At 36.6% G+C, this 26,039-nt stretch overlaps 1 protein-coding gene across 2 annotated transcripts in view; it reads right to left on the bottom strand.

Annotated features, from left to right (window-relative positions):
• Ephx4 (epoxide hydrolase 4) overlaps window positions 1–26,033 on the bottom strand; it is a 44,052-nt gene extending 18,019 nt beyond the window's left edge. The window contains exons 1-4 of one of the 2 annotated variants that reach the window (XM_010644933.3): window positions 25,755–26,033; window positions 23,536–23,621; window positions 5,870–6,027; window positions 2,700–2,828 (exon numbers count right to left, since the gene is read on the bottom strand). In XM_010644933.3, coding sequence (XP_010643235.1) covers window positions 2,700–2,828; window positions 5,870–6,027; window positions 23,536–23,621; window positions 25,755–25,985 — 604 coding nt within the window. In that variant the 5' untranslated portion in view covers window positions 25,986–26,033. Of the gene's footprint in view, window positions 1–2,699; window positions 2,829–5,869; window positions 6,028–23,535; window positions 23,622–25,578; window positions 25,720–25,754 lie in introns of those variants that run through there. The other variant, XM_019210786.2, reaches the window with a different exon arrangement.
• Window positions 26,034–26,039: the final 6 nt, after the last annotated feature.

Raw genomic sequence — 26,039 nt, 5'->3', positions numbered from 1 at the left:
TAAAAGTGAAGTGTGGGGCTCGTCTTTTTTTTTTTTTTTTTTTTTTTGGTACCAGGGATCAAACCTGGGATCTTGCGCTTGTGAGGCAGGGGGCGGAATCACTGAGCTAAATCCCCGCCCCTATAGCATGCCTTCTGATGCCTAATTTAATTGAAAAAAATATAATGAATCCCAGAATATTTGAGTATTAAGCTTAGTAATGCAACAAAGATAGGTCAATTGGTCAGGTATCTAAAATTCAATCCCGACACTTATAATATGCAGTATTTACATATTTACAGTCCCGCAGGGGGCGGAATCACTGAGCTAAATCCCCGCCCCTATAGCATGCCTTCTGATGCCTAATTTAATTGAAAAAAATATAATGAATCCCAGAATATTTGAGTATTAAGCTTAGTAATGCAACAAAGATAGGTCAATTGGTCAGGTATCTAAAATTCAATCCCGACACTTATAATATGCAGTATTTACATATTTACAGTCCCTTTCTTCCTCACTTGTTTAGTTTAGGGAAGAAATAGAAATATGTTATTCTGAATTTTTTGTTTCCTAAAGGGCTGCTGTGGATCTTAGGAGTACTTGTATCACAGAAAACCTTCCAAAGGCTCAGTGTAATAGTGCACATCTGTCTAGCTACTCAGGAGGCTGAGGCAGAGGAATTTCAAGTTCAAGCCTGGACAATTTAGCAAGAACCTATTACTAAAACAAACAAAACAACCTAATAAAGGTAATTAAAGAAGTAAAAATTATTTTTCCAAAACAAATAAAAATGTGCCTACCTGCTCACTGGTCATTAGTCATATTAAGTTTTAAGATTTCCCCTTAAAGCATAGGCTCTCAAAGTATAGTTCTTGTGGATGCCTGGGGATCCTCAAGATTCTTTTAAGGTGTCTAGATGGCCAAATCTTATTCATAAGACTACAACATTATTCGCTGTTTTACATCATGTTGAAATTTGCACTGATGGTATCAAAGCAACAGTAGATAAAGCCACTGATACCTTAAAAGCTTGATTTTTAAACACTCATCTTTTTAGCATTTTAGTATTCCATGTGATTAAATAGAAAGTACACATTAAACAGTTTTGTCAAATACTTAAACACAATGATTGTCTTAAGGAAAAGCATGTCTGTAATCATTTCAACTAATGAGTGAGTTTGCTGCATTTTAAAAATGAACTGTCATTTTTACTTGAAATAATGACAAACTATCATTAGGTATTTGGTAGATAATTCCTTGAAAAGGTACAAATTAAGCCTCTCACTTCAAGGAAAACAATAGTATTTTTTGTCACTGATGAAATAAAAGCTTCCTTTTTTTTTTTTTTTTTTAAGAAAAGGTTTCACTATACAGTTTAGCCTGACCTTGAACTCACGATGTAATGCTGGCCTCTAATTTACGATCCTCCTGCCTCAGCCTCCTGAGTACTGGCATTACAGGTGTGCACCACGACAAGTGGCTGAAATAAAAGCTTACTTTCAAATGAAGATTGGAATTTTGGAAAACTTCTATCTCCTACTGCAAACTTTAATTTTTTGCAATAGTTAAGGATTTTTCTGATGAGGCTGAGGTAGAATCAGTAAATGTGATTTTTTGATATCAAGTAATGAAGTGTCATGTCAACTTACTGAAGGACTGCGTAACTCAATGAACTCCATGAACTACTGAAGGTCTCCATAACTCAGTTTTGTATCCATACAAAATCATGTATGTATAAAATATCTATTCAAAATGCTAGTGAGACCAATGGATTTTAATGTGACAGTATGAAAAGTTCTTTTATGTGTCACATTCCATATTGTTATTAACCTTTAAGAAAGCACCAGTTTTCGAGTTTGGTATACCATGATGGAGAAAAATCTATATTTATCTGAAAATGCTATTAAAATATTCTTCCTTTTTCCAATTTACAAATCTGTGTGAGGTTAAATTTATTCAAACAATGTATTACAACAGATTGGGTGTAGAAGCAAATATGATAGTCCAGTTGTCTTGGATTAGGCCCCAAATTAAAGAGATTTTCAAAAATGTAAAATAGCTGCTTTTCTTCTTTGTTTAGTATAGTTGGCAGTTTTATGTAGTCTGTAGCCAGTTTTAGTTAAAACAGGTTTCTTATGTTAACACATAATAGATTTTTAAGGAAATGAATACCTAAATCCTTTTTTTAATTTCCAACACAGTGACTATTTGTAGATATAACCTATATAAGCAAAGTATCACTGGGGTCTTTAATGTGAGAATTGCTGCTTTAGGGTTGGGGATGTAGATGAATGGTAGAGTGCTTTCCTACCATGTTAGAGGCCCTGGCTTTTATCCCCAGCACTACAAAAATAAAATAAAATAAAATAAAATAAAATGCACTAAAATATTTGTATTTCTAATAGACAAAGCAGCTATACAAGAGGAAAATTTATCTCTAGGTTGTCAGATTCAGTACTTTCAAAGTACTGTCATTGCATTTCCCCCCTTTTTCTCTAAAATAATGGTGAAATGTTTTCAAAGAGGAAGCCAAATTTTCTTACAATCTTCAGGAAGATTTAAAATCAAGGTATCTAGCACAGTCATATGCTATCATGGCTTAGTCATTTTATTGTTAAAATATTGTATTAGCCAGATTTTGTTGTTTTTAATCCAAAATCTCAGTGCCAGTAGTGACTTGTCACATTAGCATTGATGATTTAATGAAAATTTAAACTCACCTGTAAATACATTTGGATGAGGGAAGTTAATAACAATAAGCTTTATCACCATTTCAGGATAACAGATGGCAATAAGCCAAGCGATCATGCCCCCCCAGTCATGGCCAATCAGAACACATTTGCTATACCCTGAAAATTGAGAAAAAATGTTAATGTCATTGAAAAGAAATAGGTGGGTGCATCATTGCCTCCCCCCAAAATAATGACATTTCTGAAGCTACACTTTTCACCGTCCTGCCCTATATACTTTTCACAGATAAGCTGTTGTTAGTGTTTCCAAAACCTGTCTGTATATCAGAATCATGTAGATAGCTGTTTAGAAAATGTAGGTACCCAGGATCCACTCTAGACCTACAGATTTCAAATCTCTTTCAAGAATACACATTTAAAAATAAATCTGAAATAGCTAGCTCAGTTCTATTCTTCTGGATTTGAGTTTAGAAACCATGGTAAGAGTTCACATAATTAGATTTTAAATGCAATTATTTGAATTTATTTTGTTTGTTTGTTTGTTTGCTTTTTTGGTACTGGGGATCGAACTCTCGGGTCCCTGCACTTGCAAGGCAGGCGGTAGAACCACTGAGCTAAATCCCTGGCCCTTTGAATTCATTTTTAAATGCTAAGAAATTACTAGCTATAGTAAAATCATAAAAGCTACATTTATGTCCAACCTGTGTTTTTTTTTTTTTTTTTTTTTTTAGACAGGGTCTTACTATGGTCACAGGCTGGCCTTAAAGTCACTTTGTAGCCCAAAGTGGCCTTGAACTTGTGATCCTCTGGCCTTTCTCTACTGGGTATTGTGATTGTGGGTGTGCACTATTGCACTGGGCTTCAACTTATAAATCTTTATTTGCAGGAAGAAATTATTTCCTAACTCCACAAATCCAATGTTACAACTAAACATGTCAAACTGAATTAGTGGCACATCTTAATTATAGTATCTTTAGTTATGGTCATGCACTGTGGTATGGCATTACCATACATGAAGGTGGTCCCATAAAATTATAACAGAGCTGAAAAACTCCTATTGCTTAGTGATGTAGCTGTCTAAGCGTAGCACATTGCATTATGCAGGTGTTTGTGATAATGCTGGTATAAATGAACCTACTGTTCTGTCATAGAAAAGTTCAGCATGTACAATTGTGTATAGTACATAATACTTGATAATGATAATAAATGACTGTTACTGGATTATATACTTCCTATAATATACTTTTATTGTTATTTTAGAGTGTACTCTTTGTAGTTATTAAAAAATTATTGGAAAACAATATGCCACGTTAAGCTGAAAGCAGCCTTGTGCATTTTATGCTTTTCATGTCTCTTGATTGCAAGAGGCCACATTAAGTAACAGATACAACTTAGGTTTGTATAAATGTACTCTTTGACAAGTACACAAAGATAAAACAACCTAATGATGCATTTCTCAGAATAAATCCCATCATCAAGTAATGCATGACTATAAGTTTCATTTCATGTAATCACTATGATAATTAGGTTAAACTATTTTTTAACCTTTATTAGTACATGTTTTCAGTACATGATTACATTCATTGTAGGGAATTAGTACATGTACATAATACATCTCAATTTTTTTTCCTCTTTCCTCTACTCTCTTTTATTTTGTCAGCATAAAACTCATTTATTTCTTGTAATATCTAATGAAATTAATTATCATAAACACAGATTAAAAACCCGACTAATATGCCAAAAAGCACATAAAACATATAAGATAACTGTACCAAGTAAAGGTACACTTCTAGGGACATTGTCTGCGCTAGATTACAATGACCTCCTCCCCACAAGAGATTCCTAAAAGATTTCCCTTGTAAAGCTAGATAAGATTCCTTTTAATTTATTCCTGAAGTACTTAAGATTACTCAATTATTACAAGTATTTCTCACCATTACTACTCTAACACACACACACACACACACACACACACACACACACACACACACACACACTTGTTTATATTGTTGATTTGTCTAGAAAACTTCATGATGACAGATTTGGGCCAGGTCTGGGCCAGGTCTGACTGAATTATCACAAAATCAGAATGTACTATTAACAGTATGAAATCAGCATCTGAGTCTATTTTACTGTAATCAAACTCAATAAAGACATTGTAGGCTGACCCCATCCATTTTTTTCTCCTCTACTGTAGAAGGACTCTGGTTTCATGGCGCTTTTCACTGTGTTGTTTCCCTTAACATACTGTTGGTAGCAGCTGATTTTTAAACACCAGAATGGTAGTAGATTAGGTAATTATTTTTTAAAAATACTCCTCTCTTCTACCTGTCATAGAAGAAATATACTGTGCTGCCCCTTTGATATTAGACTTGGCCATGTGATTTGCTTTGGTCTCTTGGTTGAACCAAAGGTTCTATGACTTGACTTTGGGCACTGCTGTATGACTTTCTTTTGCTAATGAGCTGCTCATTGAAGCCTGAAACATGCTAATGAAGCTGGGTTCAACCTCTTGCCATTTCTGCCAAAAGAACTCCTCAGCCCCAGTTAGCAACAACTCATCTTTAGCTTGGGCTCTAGCCCAACTTACAGTAAAAAGCCAGACCCAGGTAAACCTGAATCCTGAGGCAAAGACCCAGAGAGATCTGGCTTACATTTGACCTGCAGATCCATGAACACAGGAAGAAATGATTATGTTTATAGGTCACTAAATTTGGGGTAGTTTTTTATACATATGAATGTGGTATCAAATGATCAGTAAAAGACAAATAATGTAAAGTACTTCTGGATCTCCTAATACTTTTAAATTATATTTAAGTGTGGGCTCTGAAGAAATAAATTTTCTAAACAAACTTTCAAAACAAACCTTGAAAGTCATTCTTTTTTTTTTTTTTTTTTTTTTTTTTTTGGTACTGGGAATTGAACTCAGGACCTTGCACCTTCAAGGCAGATGTAGTACCACTGAGCTAAATTCCCAGCCCTGAAAGTCATTCTTAACTGCATACTCTAGGTGTATTATTTTAAACTTACTGGATATATATTTTGAGCTGTATAACTAAAACCACAGAGACAGGATCCAGATAACAGACTGGGTAGATGCAAAATGCACCCTCCCAAGAAAATAAATCATCAATTCATAATTTGTTGAAGTTAGTCCCTTAAAAAGAATTTAAAACTGTTTTTTAAAAAAATTAACCTACCTAAAGAGTCTAAAATATCCTTTATATCTGTAATTAGACAGTCCAATTTATAATTTTCTTGATGAATGGGAGCATCTGTTTCTCCATAGCCTCTCAAATCCAGTGCAACAACTCTATATTCACTTTTAAATTCCCTCAGTTGGTGACGCCAAGAATACCTGCAGAGAAAAAGAAACATTAAAAATACCCTATTAACTAACACACAAAATAACATTAGGAAAGGAGACTGGCAGCAGCTCATGACCCTCTGGCAGGCCTGCTCCTTCAGGCCAGTGTGCCAGAGAAGACCAGCAGCCCCTACCCCCATGAACAAAAGAGGGCTTCTCTGAGGCTACTAGATGAAAACTGAAGCCCACTGGAAAAGTGAAGAAAATCTGTGATAAAGGCACACCACACTCCACCATAGTTGGTAAGTCAGAGGGGCCAAGTACCGCACGTCGGAACCTGGTCTAACTTCAGGGAAAAGACAGCAGGAACCTGTAGTAGAACCTTGCTGAGTTCAACCCAGCAGGAGGTCAGAGATCTCAACTTGGGCTTGCAGGCAAAAATCAGCCTGAACCTCATAGAGAGCTGCTGGCTTGCTGAAGCTAATTAATGTAGATCTGCATACTCCTGCCCATGCTGTCTACTGTGTCAACAGAGGTATACCCTGAAGGAGGCATTCTATTCCTATTCGTATTTTTTATTTTCAAAGTAATATTTTTCTCTTATCTTTAATCATTTAAATTTTTTTATCTATCTGCTTTTCTCAAATTTTTGTCCTTCTTTAATCTTCTTTTTCTTATCTTCTTTTCTTTCTCTCTCTCCCACCTTGATCTCCATTACTCTCCCTTTCTGTTGCTGTTCCTATCCTGATTCAAATTTATTTTCTTTCTTTTCCTTTTCTTTTTTTTCTTCTCTCAATTGCCATTAGTTTTTTTAAAAAAGTGATTACAGTCTCTAGCCTCCCTATTGCTGTTAGTTTGTTCTGTTCTTGGGTATATTTTGTTGTCTTCTCTTCACTTCAACAGCTCTCTAGAGTTTGTGTGATCTTCCTGTGTCCTCAGACCTCACTTCTAACCTTTCTCTATCATATCTGTCTATCCCTCCCTCCCCAACTCCTTCTAAATCCCCATCTTGAAGGGTAAAATTGCTTTACTGAAGAGTTTATTCACTATAAACATATTTTGGGGTGGTCTTCAATTTTGATATAATACACACAGTTAAAGGTGATAGATTAATAACTACCACAAATTGTCATTTTCTAAGCTGTGCATGATGGTATTGTGTTGTTGACTGTATCACTTGGGCTAAGGTGTTGTGATTGATCTAATCAGTAGTCCTCCCTGGTATAATGAAAATGAGATTTCCTCAGAGATATTAGAGACTCAAAACCTAAAGACCAGCTATATCTCAAAGATCAAAGTATTAACTCAGGAATTAAACCAAGGACAGTACCAATGACAAAAATAGAAATGAGAAGACATTTAAAAAAGATACAAACACTAACTTGCACCTCACCAATGGTAAACTCTGGGGGAAATGGGGTGGAAAAGTCTGACAGTCAACCATCTGGACACCCTGAACCGACAGCACAGGAAGTAAAAAAACAAAAATAGAAATGAGGCTCTAGAAAAATTGAAAACACAGAAATAATTTCCCAGATAACCACAGAGATGGTGAGAAGAATGAAAGACATGATTGGAAACTCTAGAAAAGAAACAGATAAAAAAATAGATGAGCTCAGGATTATGATGGAAACCATGAATTCCCAGCATAAGAAAGAAATGGAAACCTTGAATACACAACATAGGAAACAGATTGAAACAGATATCCAGGAGATTAAAAGCTCTACAGAAAGCATTTGCAGCAGGATGAATGAATGTGAAGATAGAATTTCAGATATAGAAGATAGGATTGTGTTCAGTGACCATGAAAAATAAATCTTTAAAAACAGTAAGGGACTATGAGAAATCAATCCAACAACTCTCTGAAATGATGCAAAAAGAATAATATAAGACTGATAGGAATCCATGAAATAGCAGGAGAAAGTATAAATGACATAAAAATCTGTTTACAGAACTAATGACAGAAAACTTCCCAAACAGAGCAAAAGAATTTGACATACAGATAAGCAAGGCATATAGGACTCCAACCAGCCATGACAAAAAAAAATCTATACCTAGACATATCATAATCAAGATCCCAGAAACCCAACAGAAGAACAAAATACTACAAGCAGTTAGAGAAAAGAAACAAATAACATGCAAAGGAAAGCCCATCAGAATCATGGCAGACTTTTCAAAACAAATCATTAAGTCAAGGAGATCCTAGAATGAGGTATTTCAAGTACTAAAAGAAAACCTTCAACGGAGACTGATGTATCCTGCAAAACTTTCTTTCAAAATTGGTGGGAAAATAAGATACTTCCACAACAAAGAACACCTGAGAAATTTCATGAACACCAAATCAGCACTCCAAACACTTCTAAACAATATCCTGGAAAAAGAAAATGAAGACCACAACCCTGTAAGGACCAAAAGAGCAAATATATCAGGCAAGGCAAGAAATTAAAGGGAGAGAGGGAAAGATAAAAAAATAAAAGAACCAACAGCAGGAAAATAACATGACAATGAAAAGTCAATACATAACAGTTATAACCATCAATGTTAATGGCCTTAATTCACCATTCAAAAGAAACTTTCTGGCAGAATAGATTAAGAAGCAAAATCCAACAATATGCTGTATACAAGAAACCCACTTGGTCCACAAAGAAATTCATATACTGAGAGTAAAAGCATGGAAAACTCTTCTCCATGCAACAGGAGTCCAGCAAAAAGTGGGGATAGCTATCTTATTTGCAGACAGAATAGATTTCAAACCAAAGCTAATTAAGAGAGACAAAGAAGGCCACTACAACCTTGTAAAGGGAAAAATACAAGAGGAAGAAATGACAATCATAATATATATGCACTGAATACTAAAGCCCCCAACTATACAAAACAAACATTAATGGATATGAAAAATAAAATGAGCACTAATACAATTGTAGTGGGGGACCTCAATACTCCACTGACACAAATAGATCATCTAGACAAAAATAATCAACAACAAAATAACAGAACTGAATCAAGTCTTAGAACAAACAGACTTGGTAGATATCTACAGACTATTCCACCCCACAAAATCAGAATATATATTCTTTTCGGCTGCACATGGGTCATTCTTCAAACTAGACCACATGCCAGCTCATAGAACATGCTTAAGTAAATAGAAAGGAATTGAAGTTATCCCCTGTATATTATCAGACCATAGTGCAATTAAACTGGAGATCAATAGCCTATGAAACCTCAAGAACTTCACAAACACATGGAAATTAAATAACACCCTGCTGAACAACCATTGGGTCACAGAGGAAATTAAAGAAGAAATTAGACAGTTTGTACAATTAAATGATAATGTGAATACAACATACAGGAATCTATGGGACACAATGAAAGCAGTTCTACAAGGGAAATTTATAGCAGTAAATGTGCATACTAGGAAAACAGAGTGAGCTCAAATAAACAACCTAATGCTTAACCTCAAGCTTCTAGAAAAAGAAGAGCAAGACAAACCAAAAACTCATACAAGGGAGGAAATTATAAAGTTCATAGCAGGGCTGGGGATTTAGCTCAGTTGTGTCACTGCCTGCCTCACAAGCGCAAGGACCCAGGTTTGATCTCTGATATTATAAAAAAAAAAATTGAGCAGAAATTAATGCAATGGAGACTAAAAGAAATATACTAAAAAAAAAAAATCAATGAATCCGAGTTAATTTTTCAAAAGAATAAAATAAGTAAACCCTTAGCCAACCATATCAAAATAAGGGAAGAAAAGGTTCAAATTGATGCAATTAGGAAAAAAAGGTGAAGTCACAACATATCCAGCAGAAATCCTGAGGGTCATCAATACCTACTTTGAAAACCTGTACTCTAACAAAATGGAAAATACAGAAGAAATAGACAGATTCCTAGACACTATGAACTTCCAAAGTTGAACGAAGAAGATATAAAAAGTCTAAACACCCCAACTGCATTCAGTGAAACTGAAAATGTAATTAATATATTACCAACAAAGAAAAGCCTAGGTCCTCATGACTTCACTGCTGAATTCTACAAAATATTTAGAGAAGAATACTGCCAATACTCTTTAAACTCTTCAATGAAATTGAAAGGGAAGCAATACTTCCAAATTCATTCCTGGAAGCACTTTGATTCCAAAACCAGGGAAACACCCAACCAAAAAAGAACTATAAGCCAATCTCCCTAATGAACATAGACACAAAAAAAATCCTCAATAAAATACTAACAAACAGAATACAGAGGGTCATCAAGAAGATCATACACCCTGATCAAGCTGGACTTATCCCAGGATGCAAGGATGGTTTAACATATGTAAATCAATAAATGTAATACACTATATTAACAGAGTCAAGGACAAAAACCATATAATCATCTCAATAGATGCAGAAAAAGCATGAGACAAAATTCAACACCCACTCATGATAAATTGGAATAGATGGTCTTTATCTCAACTTGATAAAGGTGACCTATAGATCCAACAGCTATATCATTCTAAATGGACAAAAACTGAAAACCTTCATGCTAAAATCAGGAACAAGACAAGGATGTTTACTGTCACCACTCCTGTTCAATATAGTTCTAGAAACATTATCCACAGCAAATAGAGAAGAGAAATAAAGGGAATAAAAATAGAAAAGGAAGAAGTTAAACTGTCACTATTTGCTTATGATATGATACTCTACAGAGAAGACCCCAAAATCTCACCAAAAGACTTCTAGACTAATTGACAGATTCAGTAGAGGAGCTGGATAAAAGGTCAACACTCAAAAAATCAATAGCCTTCTTGTACCCAAATAACAGACTCACTGAGAGAGAAATTAGGGAAATAATTCCTTTCACAATAACATTAAAAAAATGAAATATCTAGGAGTCAATCTGAGGAAGGAGACAAAAGACCGCTACACTGAAAATTACAGCACTCTGAAAAAAGAGAAGAGGATATAAGAAGATGGAAAGAAGGACATCCCTTATTTCTGGTAGCAAGAATCAATATAGTGAAATTGGCCATACTTCAAAAACTGCTATACAGATTAAATGCAATCCCAATTGAAATCCCAACAGTATATTTCAAAGAATTGAGAAAACAATCCAAAAATTCATTTGGAACCAGGGAGACCTAGAACAGCAAAAGCCATTCTAGGTAACAGAGACATGGCAGGGGGTATCACAATTTCCAACTTGAAACTATACTACAAAGCCACTATGATAAAAATAGCATGGTACTGGCAAAGAAACAGACCTGAAGATCAATGGAATGGATTAGAAAATACAGAAACAACTCCAGACATACTCAGCTACCTCATCTTTGACAAAAGAGCCAACCATCCTCACTGGAGGAAAGATAGTCTCTTTAATAAATTGTGTTGAAAAAACTGGATTTCAGCTTGTCAAAGATTAAAACTATATCCCTATTTTTCACCATACACTAAACTAAAATCCAAGAGGATTAAAGGTCTAAATATCAAAACAGAAAAACTAGACTTACTGGAAAATAAATTAGATAGAACTCTTGAAGACATTGGCATAGGAGAAGACTTTATGAACAAATCTTCAGCAGGAGAACTTGGACAAAGAATCAATAACTGGGATTTTATTGTATTAAAAAGATTTTGCAGTGTAAGAGAAATCACCAATAGAGCTAAGAGGCAACCTACAATATGGGAAAAAATTTTTATCAGCTACTCCTCAAAGGAATACTATCTAGAATATATAAAGAAAAAAATCAGACCCCCCTCAAATACAAAGACCCGATTCAAAAATAGGCATCTGAAATGAACAGACATTTCAGACAAAGGACTAAAAGTAGCAAATAAACATATGAAAAAATGTTCAACATCCCTGGTCATTCAAGAGATGCAGATGAAAAAAACACAGAGATTTCACCTTACCCCAGAAAGAATGGCTGCTATCAAAAAATCAACCAATAACATGCTGACAGGGCTGTGGGGAGAAAGGAACCCTTTTCCTTTTTTGGTTGGAGTGCAGAGTGCTGTAACCACTGTGGAAATCAATATGGAGATACTTCAAAGAACTAGGATTAGAAGTTCCATTTGAGATGCAGAAAAAGCATTTGGCAAAATTCAACACCCATTCATGATAAAAACCCTGCAAAAAATTGGAATAGATGGTCTATAGCTCAACTTAATAAAGGCTATCTATGAAAAACCAACAGCCAACATCAAAATAAATGGCCAAAAACTGAAAACTTTCATTTTAAAAATCAGGAATAAGACAAGGATGCCCACTATCACCACTCCTCTTCTATATAGTTCTGGAAACATTAGCCATAGCAGTTAGACAAGAGAAAGAAATTAAAGCAATAAAGATAGGAAAGGAAGAAGTTAAACTGTCATCATTTGCTGACAACATGATACTCTACATTGAAGACCCCAAAGACTTCTAGACTTAATTGACAGATTCAGTAGAGTAGCTGGATACAAGGTGAACACCCCAAAATTAATAGCCTTCTTGTACACAAATAACAGACTCACTGAGAGAGAAATTAGGGAAACAATTCCTTTCACAATAGCATCCAAAAAAATGAAGTATCTAGGAATCAATCTAACCAAAGAATCAAAAGAACTCTACACTGAAAACTACAGCACTCTTAAAAAAGAGATCATAGAGGATATAAGAAAATGGAAAGATATCCCCTAATCCTGGGTAGGAAGAATCAACATAGTGAAAATGGCCATACTACCAAAACTGCTATGCAGTTTCAATGCAATGCCAATTGAAATTCCAACACTGTATTTCACAGAATTAAAAACAAGAATCCAAAAATTCATTTGGAACCAGAAGAGACCTAGAATAGCAAAAGTCATCCTAGGCAACAGACACATGGCAGCAGGTATAACAATTCCCAATTTGAAACTATACTACAAAGTCACTGTGATAAAAACAGCATGGTACTGGCAAAGAAACAGACCTGAGGATGAGTGGAATAGACTGGAAGATACAAAAACAACTCCAGATGTACTCAGCTATCTCCCCACTGGAAAACAAAGGAGCCGACCATCCCCACTGGAGGAAAGATAGCCTCTTTAATAAATGGTGTTGGAAAAACTGGATTCCAACCTGCCAAAGATTAAAACTAGACCCTTATCTCTCACCCTGATCTAAATTAAAATCCAAGTGGATTAAAGATCTAAATACTAAAACAGAAACACTAAACTTGCTGGAAGATAAATTAGGCAGAACTCTGGAAGACATTGGCATAGGAAAAGACTTTATGAACAAATCCTCAGTAGCACAGGAAGTAGCTGAAAGAATCAATAACTAGGATCTCATCTTATTAAAAAGCTTCTGCACTGCAAAAGAAACCATCAATAGAACTAAGAGACAATCTACAATGTGGGAGAAGTTTTTTACCAGCTTCTCCTCAAAGGACTATTATTTAGAATATATAAAGAACTCAAAACAACCAGCCCCCCCAAATATAAAGACCCAATTCAAAAATGGGCATCAAAATGAACAGACATTTCTCAGACAAAGGAGTAAAAGCAGCAAGTAAATATATGAAAAAAATGTTCCACATCACTGATATTCGAGAGATGCAGATGAAAACAACACTGAGATTCCACCTCAACCCACAAAGAATGGCTGCTATCAAGAAATTAGTAACAAATGTTGGCGGTGTTGTGGGGATAAAGGAACCCTTTTCCATTGTTGGTGGGAGTGCAGACTAGTGCAACCACTATGGAAATCAATATGGAGATACCTCAAAGAGCTGAGACTAGAGGTTCCATTTGACCCCGCCATAGCTCTGCTGGGTATCTTTCCAAGAGAATTAAAAGAATCATATCACAGTGACATATGCGCACCTATGTTTACAGCAGCACAGTTTGTAATAGCTAAAACATGGAAACAGCCCATTTGCCCATCAATTGGAAACTGGATAAAGAAAAAGTGGTTTTTCTATAAAATGGAATACTACTCAGCCATAAAGAATGAGAAATTAGAGTCATTCATAGGAAAATGGACACATATTGAGGATATACCCTTAAGTGAAATAAATAAGTCACACATGTGTAAATACCGAAGTTTCTCTGGTGTGAAAAACTATAATAGTACACAAGATCCTAATGGGATAATTAACAATGTGAAATAGGAAGAAAGGGGCTAAATTTGTAGGGAAAATGGGAAGGGTAGGGGAAAGGGAATAAGGGAAAAGAAAAAAATATGAGAAAATGAAAAAATGGAAATAAAGTATTTGCAAATGGGAGTGAAACGAAGGCAGGGATAAGGGGAAAAAATGAGAACCAAGACCCGTCCTGTAAAGGTACAAGATCCCAGTAATGAATGTAACTGTACTGTATACCTAGAATGTACCAATAAACTCAATAAAAAGAAAAAAAAAGCAGTTCCATTTGATCCATCTATTCTCCTGGTGGGTATCTTTCCAAAACAATCAAAAGAATTATACTACAATGATATGTGTGCACCCATGTTTACAGCAGCACAGTTCATAATTGCTAAAATTTGGAAACAACTCAAATGCCCATCAACTGGAAACTCTATAAAGAAAATGTGGTTTTTCTATAAAAGGAGTACTACTCAGCCATAAAGAATGAGAAACTAGAGACATTTATAGCTAAATGGATGCACATTGAGGCTATACTCTTAAGTGAAATAAATAGGACACACTTGAGTAAATACTGAATAGTTTCTCTGGTGTGGAAAAACTAAAAGTGTAAATAAGGTTCAAATGGTATAATTCATAGTGTGAAATAGGAGGAAAATGGCTAAACGGGAAGTAGGAAGGGGAGAGGAAAGGAAATAAGGGAAAAGAAAAAGTGTCAAAAATGGAAACAAAGTCTTTGTAAATAGGGAAGGGTGAAGGGGGTAAAGGGAGGGCACGGATAAGGGGGGAAAAGCAAGAACCAAGATATATCATGTAAAGATGCAGGATCCCAATGATAAATGTAACTGTATTGTTTGCTTTAAATGTACCAATCAACTTAATGGGAAAAAAATAACATTAGTAGGGTATGGTTATGAGTGCCTGTAGTCCCAGCTACTTGGAGCTGAGGCAGAAAGATCACTAAGTACAGAAATTTAGGATCAGCCAGGGTAACATAGTGAGACTTTGTCTCAAAACAACAAAAAATGAACAAAAAAACCCAGTAATATTGAAGCTTTCCTAAGTGGAAGTCTATAAGAAATTCTTTATTTTAAAAAAGGTTATATAGGCCAGGCATGGTGGCACACACTTGTAATCCCAGCACTCAGGAGGTTGAGGCAGAAGGATCACTGTGAATTTGAGAGCAGCTTGGGCTACATAATGAGTTCCAGGTCATTCTCAACTACATAGTGAGACTCTGTCTCAAAAAAAAAAAAAAAAAAAAAAAAAAAGGTTATATAATTGCTTCTCAACAACAACCAAAAAGAAAACCATGCAAGAAGGAAGCACTGATAATCTTTACTAAAATTATCTTATATTTTTATCAGCTTCAACAGGGTATATATGACAAAAAATTTACAGAAACTATACAAGTTGGACAAAAAACTATAAACTATATATATATATATATATATATATATGGCATATATATATATATAATTACAGCCTGAATTTCTAGATATAATAAATAATTATAAAGTTTTGAAATAATGTGAGAGAATGTAAGCTTGAGTGTTTTATAAAAACTTCGGAATGGTTACCTCACCCAGGATTTTGGTGGAGTAAAGTAACATGATCAAAATGTTTTTGTATAATTATTTGATTCTTATTAGTAAATTTATTAGATGAAAATATATTTCCCTTTAAATTACATTTTACTCATCTTACTCCACTATCAAAAGGGCCCAGTGTTTTTAGCAGTTACTATATAATAACTTATTTATGGATGAAAAAGCCTGAAAATTAAAACAGATTGTCTCTGAAAGAACAACCAATAGAACAACCATTTAAGATGAATCTCTACTTGCTATGTAAAATTCCCTGGAGAAGATCCAGACCCATGAGTACAAGCAAGAATGATTCTCAAAATCGTTAACAATCAAAAAGGCCAAAATGATGAGTTAGAATGGCCGGAGTAATGTTGCCAAGCTCTCTAGGCCTCTGTAGTGCCAGGCATTCCCTCTGTGCTTAATCATGAAACTGCAGAAAGAAACTGCATGAAACTACAGGAGATTTTCTTTCTCCAATAAGCAAAGTCATTTTGGATAACTAACAAGAAAAGTGTGTGTAACCTTTTTCCAAGGTGACTCACTGTGTTATGGAACTAAAAATATGCATTTAAAAACAAGCATCCTCATGCACATCTATTCATGGAAACACAGTGTAAAATGACCGACACAGGCCAAATGGGAGATTATTGCTTGAAAATATCTCTGGAGTGCAACAGACAAGCACACACAGAGATGTAAGATTATAAACCAGTAGTTAGAGGGCAGTGCAAAGTGACACAAAAATCAAGGTAGTGGTGCATGGGTATAATCCCAGAACTTTGGGAGGTCGAGACAAGAGCAACACAAGTTCAAACCCAACCTGAGCAATTTGGTGAGAACCTGCCTCAAAATAAAAATAAATAGGAAAAGGGCTTGGGGATGTAGTGCAGGGTGAAAGCCCCACATCCAAGTAACATAAAGCACTCAGATCAATATAACAAGTAAATCACCTCATATTGATAGATTATCAGGAAGAGTTTCAGATACATATTTAGAATTATGAATGCACACAAAATATCTAATCTTTGCTAGGACATCTATACCTTATATATCTGCAAAACTGTTGCCAATTAAGATGGGTTTGAAAAGTGTTAATAGCATTTTTTTTTTTGCTAGATCATAGTAATCTTGGCTCTAGGTTGTAACAAAAATAAATCAGTTTGCTTCATTATAGCTTCTCATCAGTTGGCTCACATAATTTTGTTATTTTCTCATGAGCCTTACAATTTTGAATTAGTTTTTATGTCTCTGGAAATGAAGCCCAACTCTCCCCTCTGTATAATCTTTCATATTCCATCAATAAAGTTCTGCAAATTTAACATCTTAAATATTTATGTAATCACTCTTGCTGTCCATCCTGTTATGATTACATTAATTCAGGATTTGTTTTGCACCATACTATTATTTACTTTCTGTGTTCTGTGAAACCAGAATGAGGCAGCAAAAATACAACCTTCCTTATTTCCTTGCTGAAGATCTTGTGATTCCATCACTCACAACATGAAACCTATACTCATTATCCTGACAAACCAAAACTTTAAGACTTGACTACTGCTCAGTCTTCCAGCATGATCATTTTTCAGTCTGTAATTTGCTTTGTAATAAAGTAAATGACATCTACATCATTCTTACTACATGCCAGGGTCAACTCTAAGCACTTTACATATAGTAATGTTGATCTTCCAAACAATTTTTTTAGTAGGTATTATTATTATTCCACGTTACAGAGAGTCAGGGTACACAGTAAGACCAATTGAAGTGCTAAAGGTCACAGAGTTAGCAAATAGAGGAGCCAGGATTCAAACCTAGATAGTCTAGTTTTGGAGTCTACATTGTGCTGCCTCTGCAGCACTAGACTGTTATAGTAAACATACATGGGTATCGTGATTTGCTTTTATGGCTTTGTTCATAGGGTGTCCTTTGAAACACCATCTTCCTCATCATCCCCTATGACCCAACAACCCTCACTTCTCAGTTACTCCTCTACATACTGGGCCTGTCATCATCCAGGAGATACCCAGACTGCTTCCTTTATAGGCTTGGGTGGCCCTTCTGTACTCTCCAGTGTACTGGGCACATATGTGATGGTTTATTCCCATCTGGATCTTCTACTCAAAATTGAGCTCCCTGAGTTGTGTGTAGGTATTTAATAAAAATTTGTTGAGTAAGTGAAACAACAAACTAATGGAACACTGATTTAACAGTAGTGCTAGTTTTTCAATTAGACTTCTGCCCCAGTTCAAACCTTAAGATATACTCCTGCTGAAGAATTCATAAATAACACATTTGATTCACACTGTATCCCTAAACTGAAAAAAAAAGAATCACCCTAGTGATAGCCTGGTGGACATGTCATTCATATGAATAAAACAAATACCTTCCCTGATGCAGAAAGTGATGCATCTTGCAAAAGCAGTAACCCTCCAAAATATCTAAATAAAACTCTTTTCATCCACATTGTCTTTGTTCTTTCTTTCTTTCTTATTTATTTTTTTGTAGCTTTAGGTAAGAATAGAAGCCACTCAGAAAAAAAAAAATCAACTCTTTCCCAGTTATTACTCTCAACATAAGGAGGATTCTAGTTTTACCAGGCCAGCCACTTTTAGATATAAAAAATCCTTTTCCTCCTTGAAACAGAGAAAGACTACAGTTGTTGGCCTCTGTGCTCAGCTGTAATGCATGAAGAGCCTTCACGTGCCTTGGCTCAGCATTTGAATGAGGAAGCATGTTTCCCACACAGCTGGTGATGAGGATAACGCACAGAAATTGCTTGGGTCAGCTCAAAATATTTTTAAAAGAGATGCAAATTGAGATGGAGAGAGAGAAAAATTATCCTCTGATAGTCTTACTTGAGGCTAATTTAGCTAAAGTTCTGACAGATGTGTCTTTGATGTTTCCTTTAGATTTTTAAGAAAGAATGTTCAAGATTTCATTGTTTTCTGTGTACTGTGTAGTAGTATACAATAAATAGACCATTCGCACACCTATTCTTAAAGCGATGATGATAAAAGTAGAGAACACATTATACTTGTATGGTGCTTCTCTGTCTAAAAATCACTTTCACATGCATTACTAATTAATGATTATTGCTTTCATTGTATCAGATACTTCTGATCTACCTGGCCTACCTACAAGCTTGTACATTCATGTGCACCTATGTAAAGGCTGATAGAAGAAAAACATTAATGTAAACTAAAAGTGTCTTTGAAATGCCATGCATAAGGTAATTTTGGCTTTCAAAATGAAAAAAAAAAAAAACCAATGGAGTAATGTTCTAAAACATAAGTCTTAGAATTTGGTCCTAAATTCTAAGATTTGGATTTTTTTCACTAGCACCTGAATGATATTGACTAAACTGCTTAGTGGGTAATAACAGTACTCACTAAAGGTCCTAGGATATGTACAGCAATCATCAGGACTTTCTATTTTGTTTGGCCTGTATCAGTCATTTTACACTGTGTTTCCATGAAGATGAGGATGCTTTTCTTAAATGCATATTTTGAGTTCCATAACATGTGAGTCACCTTGGAAAAATGTATACACACACACACACACACACACACATATATACATACACACATACATACACACTTTTCTTGTTAGTTATCCAAAATGACTTTGCTTATTGGAGAAAGAAAATCTCCTGCAGTTTCATGCAGTTTCTTTCTGCAGTTTCATGATTAAGCACAGAGGGAATGCCTGGAGAGCTTGGCTATAGCACTCTGGTCACATCATTTTGGCCTTTTTGGTTGTTAGCTGTTTTTGAGTATCATTGTTAACAGTTAACAGTGGAACAATGTTATGAAAAATAAGCCAAAAAAGTATTTCTCTGAAGATAAAACAGAAAGCATCTATTGCCCTGTGTTAAATGGATACCACTGACATTCTCTGGGACTCTGAAACAATTACCAGGCAGTGGAAGAGGTTGTAGGTTCACTTTTATCTTTTTATAAGTTGTTCCAATATAAAGAGTTAATGATGCTGGGTGAGGTGGTGCACACCTATGATCCCAGCACTTGGGAGGCTGAGGCAGGAGGATCGCTGTGAGTTCGAAACCAGCCTGGGCTACATAGTGAGTTCCAGGTCAATCTCAACCACATAGTCAGACCCTGTTTCAAAAAAAAAAAGAGTTCATGCTTCAGCAGGAAAAAGAGCATGGACTGGTATAGAGGTAAATATTATTCCCCTATTCAGACCATGAATTTTATTTAGAGTTATGATTTTAAATATTAAAGTAAGTTATTCTTATGCTATACACTGACTTTTGAGTCAAGGTCTTGTTATGTTGCCCAGGCTGGTTTTGACCTCCTGGACTCAAGCTATCTTCCTGCCTCAGCCTTCCCAACGCAGGGCTACAGTTACCACTGCATTCAGCTTGATGGCTGACTTTTTAACACCCTCTTGAACACTGGTATAAAGTGAAACTTAAGGAATAAAATCTCATATATGTTATCAGATCAGTATGGTTCCCATAGACTGAGGACAGACTGCAGAGTTCGGCTCTGGATTTTAAGAATGAAGAGCACCTTACTTTCTGGTACTGTTATTTTAAAAGGAGAGCTATGAAGTTCAACTGAAAAGATAAAGGCAAAAAACTCTTCTACGAGTACTTGGGTCATTGTATATGCTTAGTAAATCTTAACTATCATCACGATCACTGCCACAATTAAGAAATTACAGATCTGAACACTGAGTAAGGAGAATGAAGGAAGAAAATATTTATCGAGTATTCCCCTAGAGCTATGTGAATGGATTTTCAGATTCTGATTAATGACATCACTGCAAGATTATCACAAACAGTTATGCAGGGCCACACAAGCCAATGAGTGGCTAAACCAGAATTCACTGTCAACATTACCCTGAGTAGATTTGACTAATGCTTCAGAGTAACATTTTATTGTGAGCCAGTTGTGTGATGCGCTCTCTAAGTCATCTACTCGTGAGTCTGCATACCTATGTTTGAATTGCACAGGCAGTTCTTTTACCACAGAATCACAGTATCCCCATGATGGTAGAAATGGATGAAAATTACATGTTTATTTAGATCCAGAAAGGGAAAAAAGATCTTCATGAAAGGAAAGTCACCTCAGGAAGAGGTACCATGTGTTATGGCTTGTATCTAGACATCCCCGCTGCCCCAAAGCCTCATGCAGTCATAGGTGGGACTTTTCAGAGATGGCTGGATCTAGGGTCTATGAATGTAGATTAAGAATGTGAGATTTGGATTAAGGGTATGTGATACTGAATTAGTTCACTAATTGGTTTATCATAATTCTGAATGTGGGTAATGCAAAGCCCCAGCCTGACTCTGGGTAGCACCACATCAAAGGCTTGCAGCCTGGATGGGATAAAAGAGAAAGGGAGGCTTGTTGATGCGGCTTGCCGATTCACTGCCTTCTGCCTACCCTGCTTCGGACTGTTTCTCCTTTTTTGGTGCCCTTCTGCCACGCCACCCTGTGGTGGAGCCAGCAACAATGGACTGTAACCTCTACAGACTGTGAGCTGAAATAAACCTTTCCTCTTTTAACATGTGAATGTCAGGTATTTTGTCTCAGCAATGAGGAAAGAAAGTTACTGTGGATTTTGCTCCAGAAAAATCATGAGGTAGATGGATCTTTACCACCCTCCATTCCATTCTTCAATGCCTAATGCTTCTTGGTGCACCAATGTCTTCAATGCATTTACTCTTGTAGTCTCCTTCACTTAGAAAGTACAGTAGTAACTAACTTGTCTAAAATTAATACTCCTCTCAGAGACAGATGCTTTGGGTGACACGAAATCTTTAAAACTCTAAAGGAGATGAAGAATTCTAATGGAATTCTAGGTATTAAGAATTAGGAAAGGAGAGAATTTTGGGACAGGCTGTGATCTCAGACTTTTCAAAAGATACTGAATATTCTACCTGAGTCAGCTCAGAAAATGTACTTTATATATTCATTCAATTCTGGACCTATTTAGTTCAGGCCATCTGAAGATCAAAGCCCTGTGCTATCAGCAAAAGCCACTATAATATTTACCACCCCATTTCATTTGATATTGAACCCAGGGTCAATTATATGCTAGACAAGTACTCTACCTCTGAGCTAAATCCCCAGCCCTTTCTTTAAATTTTATTTTAAGGATCTTGTTAAATTGCCCTGGCTGGCCTTGAACTAGTGATCCTCCTACTTTAAAGTGGGATTACTCTGCCATTCTGTTCAAGATACTTCATTTAAAAAATTTTTTTAATCAGGTGTTGCTTTAACCTGTATTTATTTGGCCTTGTTAGGCCAATGGAGAAATTTTCTCCTTGGGTAACTTCTATGGTCTGAATATGTACCCTAAAATTCACTTGATCTTAGCCAAAATGCCAAGAAGTGGTGTATCCCAAAATTCGATAATGAAACTTAAGTCACCAGTCTGATAGTATTAAGGGAGGGGCCTTAAAAAGTGATTAAGTCATAAGGGCAACATCCTCATAAATGCTATTAGCCACCTTAATAAAGGACTGGGGGAACTAGTTCGGCCTTTTTTTTTTCCCTCAGCTCTACTGTGCTGTGAATGCACAGCATTAAGCTCCTCTAGAGGACACAGCAACAAGGTACCATCTTGGAAGCAGAGACTGGATCTTTACACCAACTGGCTCATATCTTGATCTTGGCCTCCAGAATTGTGTGAAATAAATCTCTGTTCATTATAAATCACTCAGTCTCAGATACTTTGTTATAGCAGCACAAATAGAATAAGACAGGAACAATTGTGCATTTTCAGCTTTAGGTTTTCTTTTAAAGTGGAATATACAAGTCTTTAACTTGTCTTGTGTTCATGTGAGCCTATTCTATGTGCATAGGAAATAGTTTAGTTTCACCAAAAGCTTCCTAATAAAAAGCACCTTTTCTAGGGCTAAAGGTGTAGGGAAAGTGGAAAGGGTAGGGGAAAGGGAATAAGGGAAAAGAAAAAAATATGAGAAAATGAAAAAATGGAAATAAAGTGTTTGTAAATGGGGAGGGGAGGAGGGGGTGAAGGGAGGGCAGGGACAAGGGGAAAAAATGAGAACCAAGACCTTTCATGTAATGGTACAACATCCCAATAATGAATGTAACTGTACTGTCTACCTAAAATGTACCAATAAACTCAATGAGAAAAAAAAAAAATCTCCCTTTCTCACCCAATGTTGTATTTTTGACCACAGTAAGTACTCTATAAAAAACTGTTAGGGGCTGGGGATTTAGCTTAGTAGCACCACGCCTGCCTCACAAGAGCAAGGTCCTGTGTTGGATCCCCCGAACCACACACACACACACACACACAAACCGTAAAACCAAAAAACTGTTGTATAACTATTTTGGAAATTTGAAATATTAAAAAAGTTTTTGTAAAAAAACTCTTTGTAATATTCATAAAATTAATAAATTTAGGATAGTCACATGTGGATTTCTTTAGGAGGAAAACCACTGCTGTGATCAGGAACATTCAGGAATGATAACTCTAGGAAAATTATCATACGATGGGGTCTGTCAAATATCATTACAAAAAACGATTGTATAATAATTGCTATGTTTTGAATGACTGCCCCTGCAAAACTCATACTGAAATGTAACTGTCATTATAATAGTGTTAAGAGATAGGAGCTTTAAGAAATGACTGAGCCGTGAGGGATCTGCCCTCATGGTGGAATTAAAGCCATTAGGAGGGATGAGTTCACACTCTTTTGTCCTTTTGCCTTTCTACCTCAATAATAAGGCCCTTGTCAGGTTTGATCTTGGATTTTTCAGCCTCAGAACTTTGAGAAAATTAATTCCTACTTATTATAAACTAACCTCTCTGTGGTATTCTGTTATTGAAGCACAAAGTGGAGAAAGACAATAAACCAAGTTTTAATGCAAAGGAAAAGTTATTTGATATGTTTACCAGAATTCTGGAAATCCATGAAGCAGCAGCATGAGTGGTTTGCCTCTTTCCCCAGCAGCAACATAGTGAAATCTTAACCCGGAATCCTGAAAATAGAAGGTCTGGAATTTTAGTGATATTTGGTTTTGTGTCAGACTAGAACATTTAGCATTTCATTTTATTTTTTAAAAGCTGGCTTGCATTATTTTTAACATGAAGAAATAAAATATTAATTTTGAAAAATAAAAACTTGGTGTTTTATCCATAGGATAAATTGTTTTATGAACATTTCCTCCCCAGTACCTTCCTTTTTAGTTCTTACTGCAAGGTCAATTTATATATTTTGAGCCTTTGAAGCATTGTCATAATTCGTAGCTTTCATCTTAAGGATGTGTCACCTTTTATCTCATTCAAATTTGGTAGGACATGTAAATAATTCTGATCTGATATTCCTGCCAAGTTTACTTCCTAGTCGTGTACTTTTCTCAGTTTACCCATCAAAAGCTGTGCCATCAGTTATATAATTCACACCTCCCTCCTTTATTTTTAGGTTTCTCCTTCCCACATTATTATTTTGAGTGTTGCATGTACCATTCCCCTCGCTGCCTGCTCCTCATGTCATGTCAGTGTGTATTTCTCACAACAGAACACCCAGAGTGCTGAAGACTTCACCCTGCATGTGGGAGTCAATACAGCCTAAGGAAAAGAAAAGGAATGGGAATGGGAGAAGAATATAGCAACACTAAGGAAACTAAAGAGAAGAAAGGAGAATAAAAAACAAGAGAGAAAAGCAAAATTCTGAAAGAAAGCTGTGAGAAAAAACACCAGTAGCTGTATAGGAACACTGAGTTATACTGTTTACAGGTACCCGTAGGATTGGGTTTTCAGATGTTAATGAGTCTTAAAGGTCCTTTAATTCAACACCATCATTTTGTAGATCTGCAAAACGAGGCTCAAAGATGTTAACACAAGTCACAAAGGTGACTGGGAGCAGAACATGACTAGAATTCTCATCTTGTGCAAACTCCCAGGACGATGTTCTTTCCATTTCTTAGTTCTGCATCTCTGGGGAGATCCTTAGAAGGCCAGAGTCATAAGAAAAGCACTATGAGGAATTACAGATAACTCTCAGGCTGCTTTTACTCCTCTCCTTGGACAGTTAACATCTGACTTCGCGCTCAACTGCAAAATCCCTTTCTAGAAGTTCAATAACTTCTATTTTATTCTGGTGGTGAGTCTTTAAGGATGACTGCTGTAGGCATTTGACTGTTTTTAATTCACACATACTTTATTGTACTGATGTGTCATGTATTGTTTTAAATTGTACAATTTTGGGGGACGGTGGTGGCAAATATTAGCTCATTTCTCATATCAATCCCAGGATGAGGAAGGGCAAGAGGAACATCTTGAAGGAAGAAAATTCTTGCCCTCCTGAACTCCATACTGCTGGACAATTAAGCTCCTAGTAGGAAATTAGGACTTGGTGACATAAATATCTCCTCATGAGATGCTGGTTTTGAAGGCCTATGAGTAAGACTGCAGGGTATCTATTACAAGAATCATGTCTTTTCCTTCATCACCTGGAGTCTCTAGAAATAGAGTATTTCTGGGCCACGAGAAACCCTGGGATAAGCACAGACAACTAGAGAGGGCATGCATGGCTGATAATTACTTTTCATTCCATTCCTTTGATTCCTGACTTCAAGATATACTTCCCTCCTTCCCCACCATATAGCATTTATTCTTTTTTTTTTTTTTTTTTTCCTGCTGCTTGGGTCATCTGTGATTGCAACAAACCCTGAGTTCCAAAAATTTATTGTTTACTCTTTCTTCCTCAAAATTTGGGCAAAGAAAGCCTCCTGAGAAAGTAGGGTATCACCAGGAGAAATTCCTTACGGTTGATCTGAGCCCTAAAAGGCAGAAAGATGACAGGAGGCAGCGTCCCTGGACAAGAAAGGAAGTACTAGAGAACTCTGATTAGAAAACTCCGGAAAGCAACCAAGGGGTCTGCAAAACGGCCCCCGCCCCCAATAACAAACAAAACACAAGCAAAGCTGCCCACACCTTGTCCCTCCAGCCTCTCCTTGCGTCTTCCGCGGCCGCTCCCCCCGCCCCCACCACGAGCCTGGGCATCGCCAGGGGAAGCCAAGTCGGCGTCAGGAAAGGCGCAGCCCGGCCCCGCAGCTCCCACGGCCGCCGCGTCCTTCCCGCATTACCGCCAGGCCGGCGCCGGCCTTCACCTTGATGCGCACGTAGCAGTGAGTGCCCAGGGAGGGGTCGTTCAGGCACGCGGGAGGGTGTTCCCGGGCCACCCGCCGGAAGGTCTGTGCGGGTCCCTTCCCGATGCTCCACAGAAGTTTGAGCAGGTGGACGGAGGCGCAGAGCCCGCTGTAGCAGTAGACCAGGGACCAGAAGAGCAGGGACCGGATCGCTCTCGTCAGGCGGGGCAGGCAGTCCCGCAGCCTCGCCATAGGGCGGAGCGGGCGGGGCCCTCAGTCCTCGCTCGGGAGCTGGAGAGCAGCGCC

This window comes from Fukomys damarensis, unplaced genomic scaffold (genome assembly GCF_012274545.1).
Source record: "Fukomys damarensis isolate Sample0158 unplaced genomic scaffold, DMR_v1.0_HiC HiC_scaffold_33, whole genome shotgun sequence".
Classification (NCBI taxonomy): Eukaryota; Metazoa; Chordata; class Mammalia; order Rodentia; family Bathyergidae; genus Fukomys; species Fukomys damarensis.
Note: the sequence above shows the minus strand (reverse complement) of the source record. Positions and strands in the feature narration are given on the sequence as shown.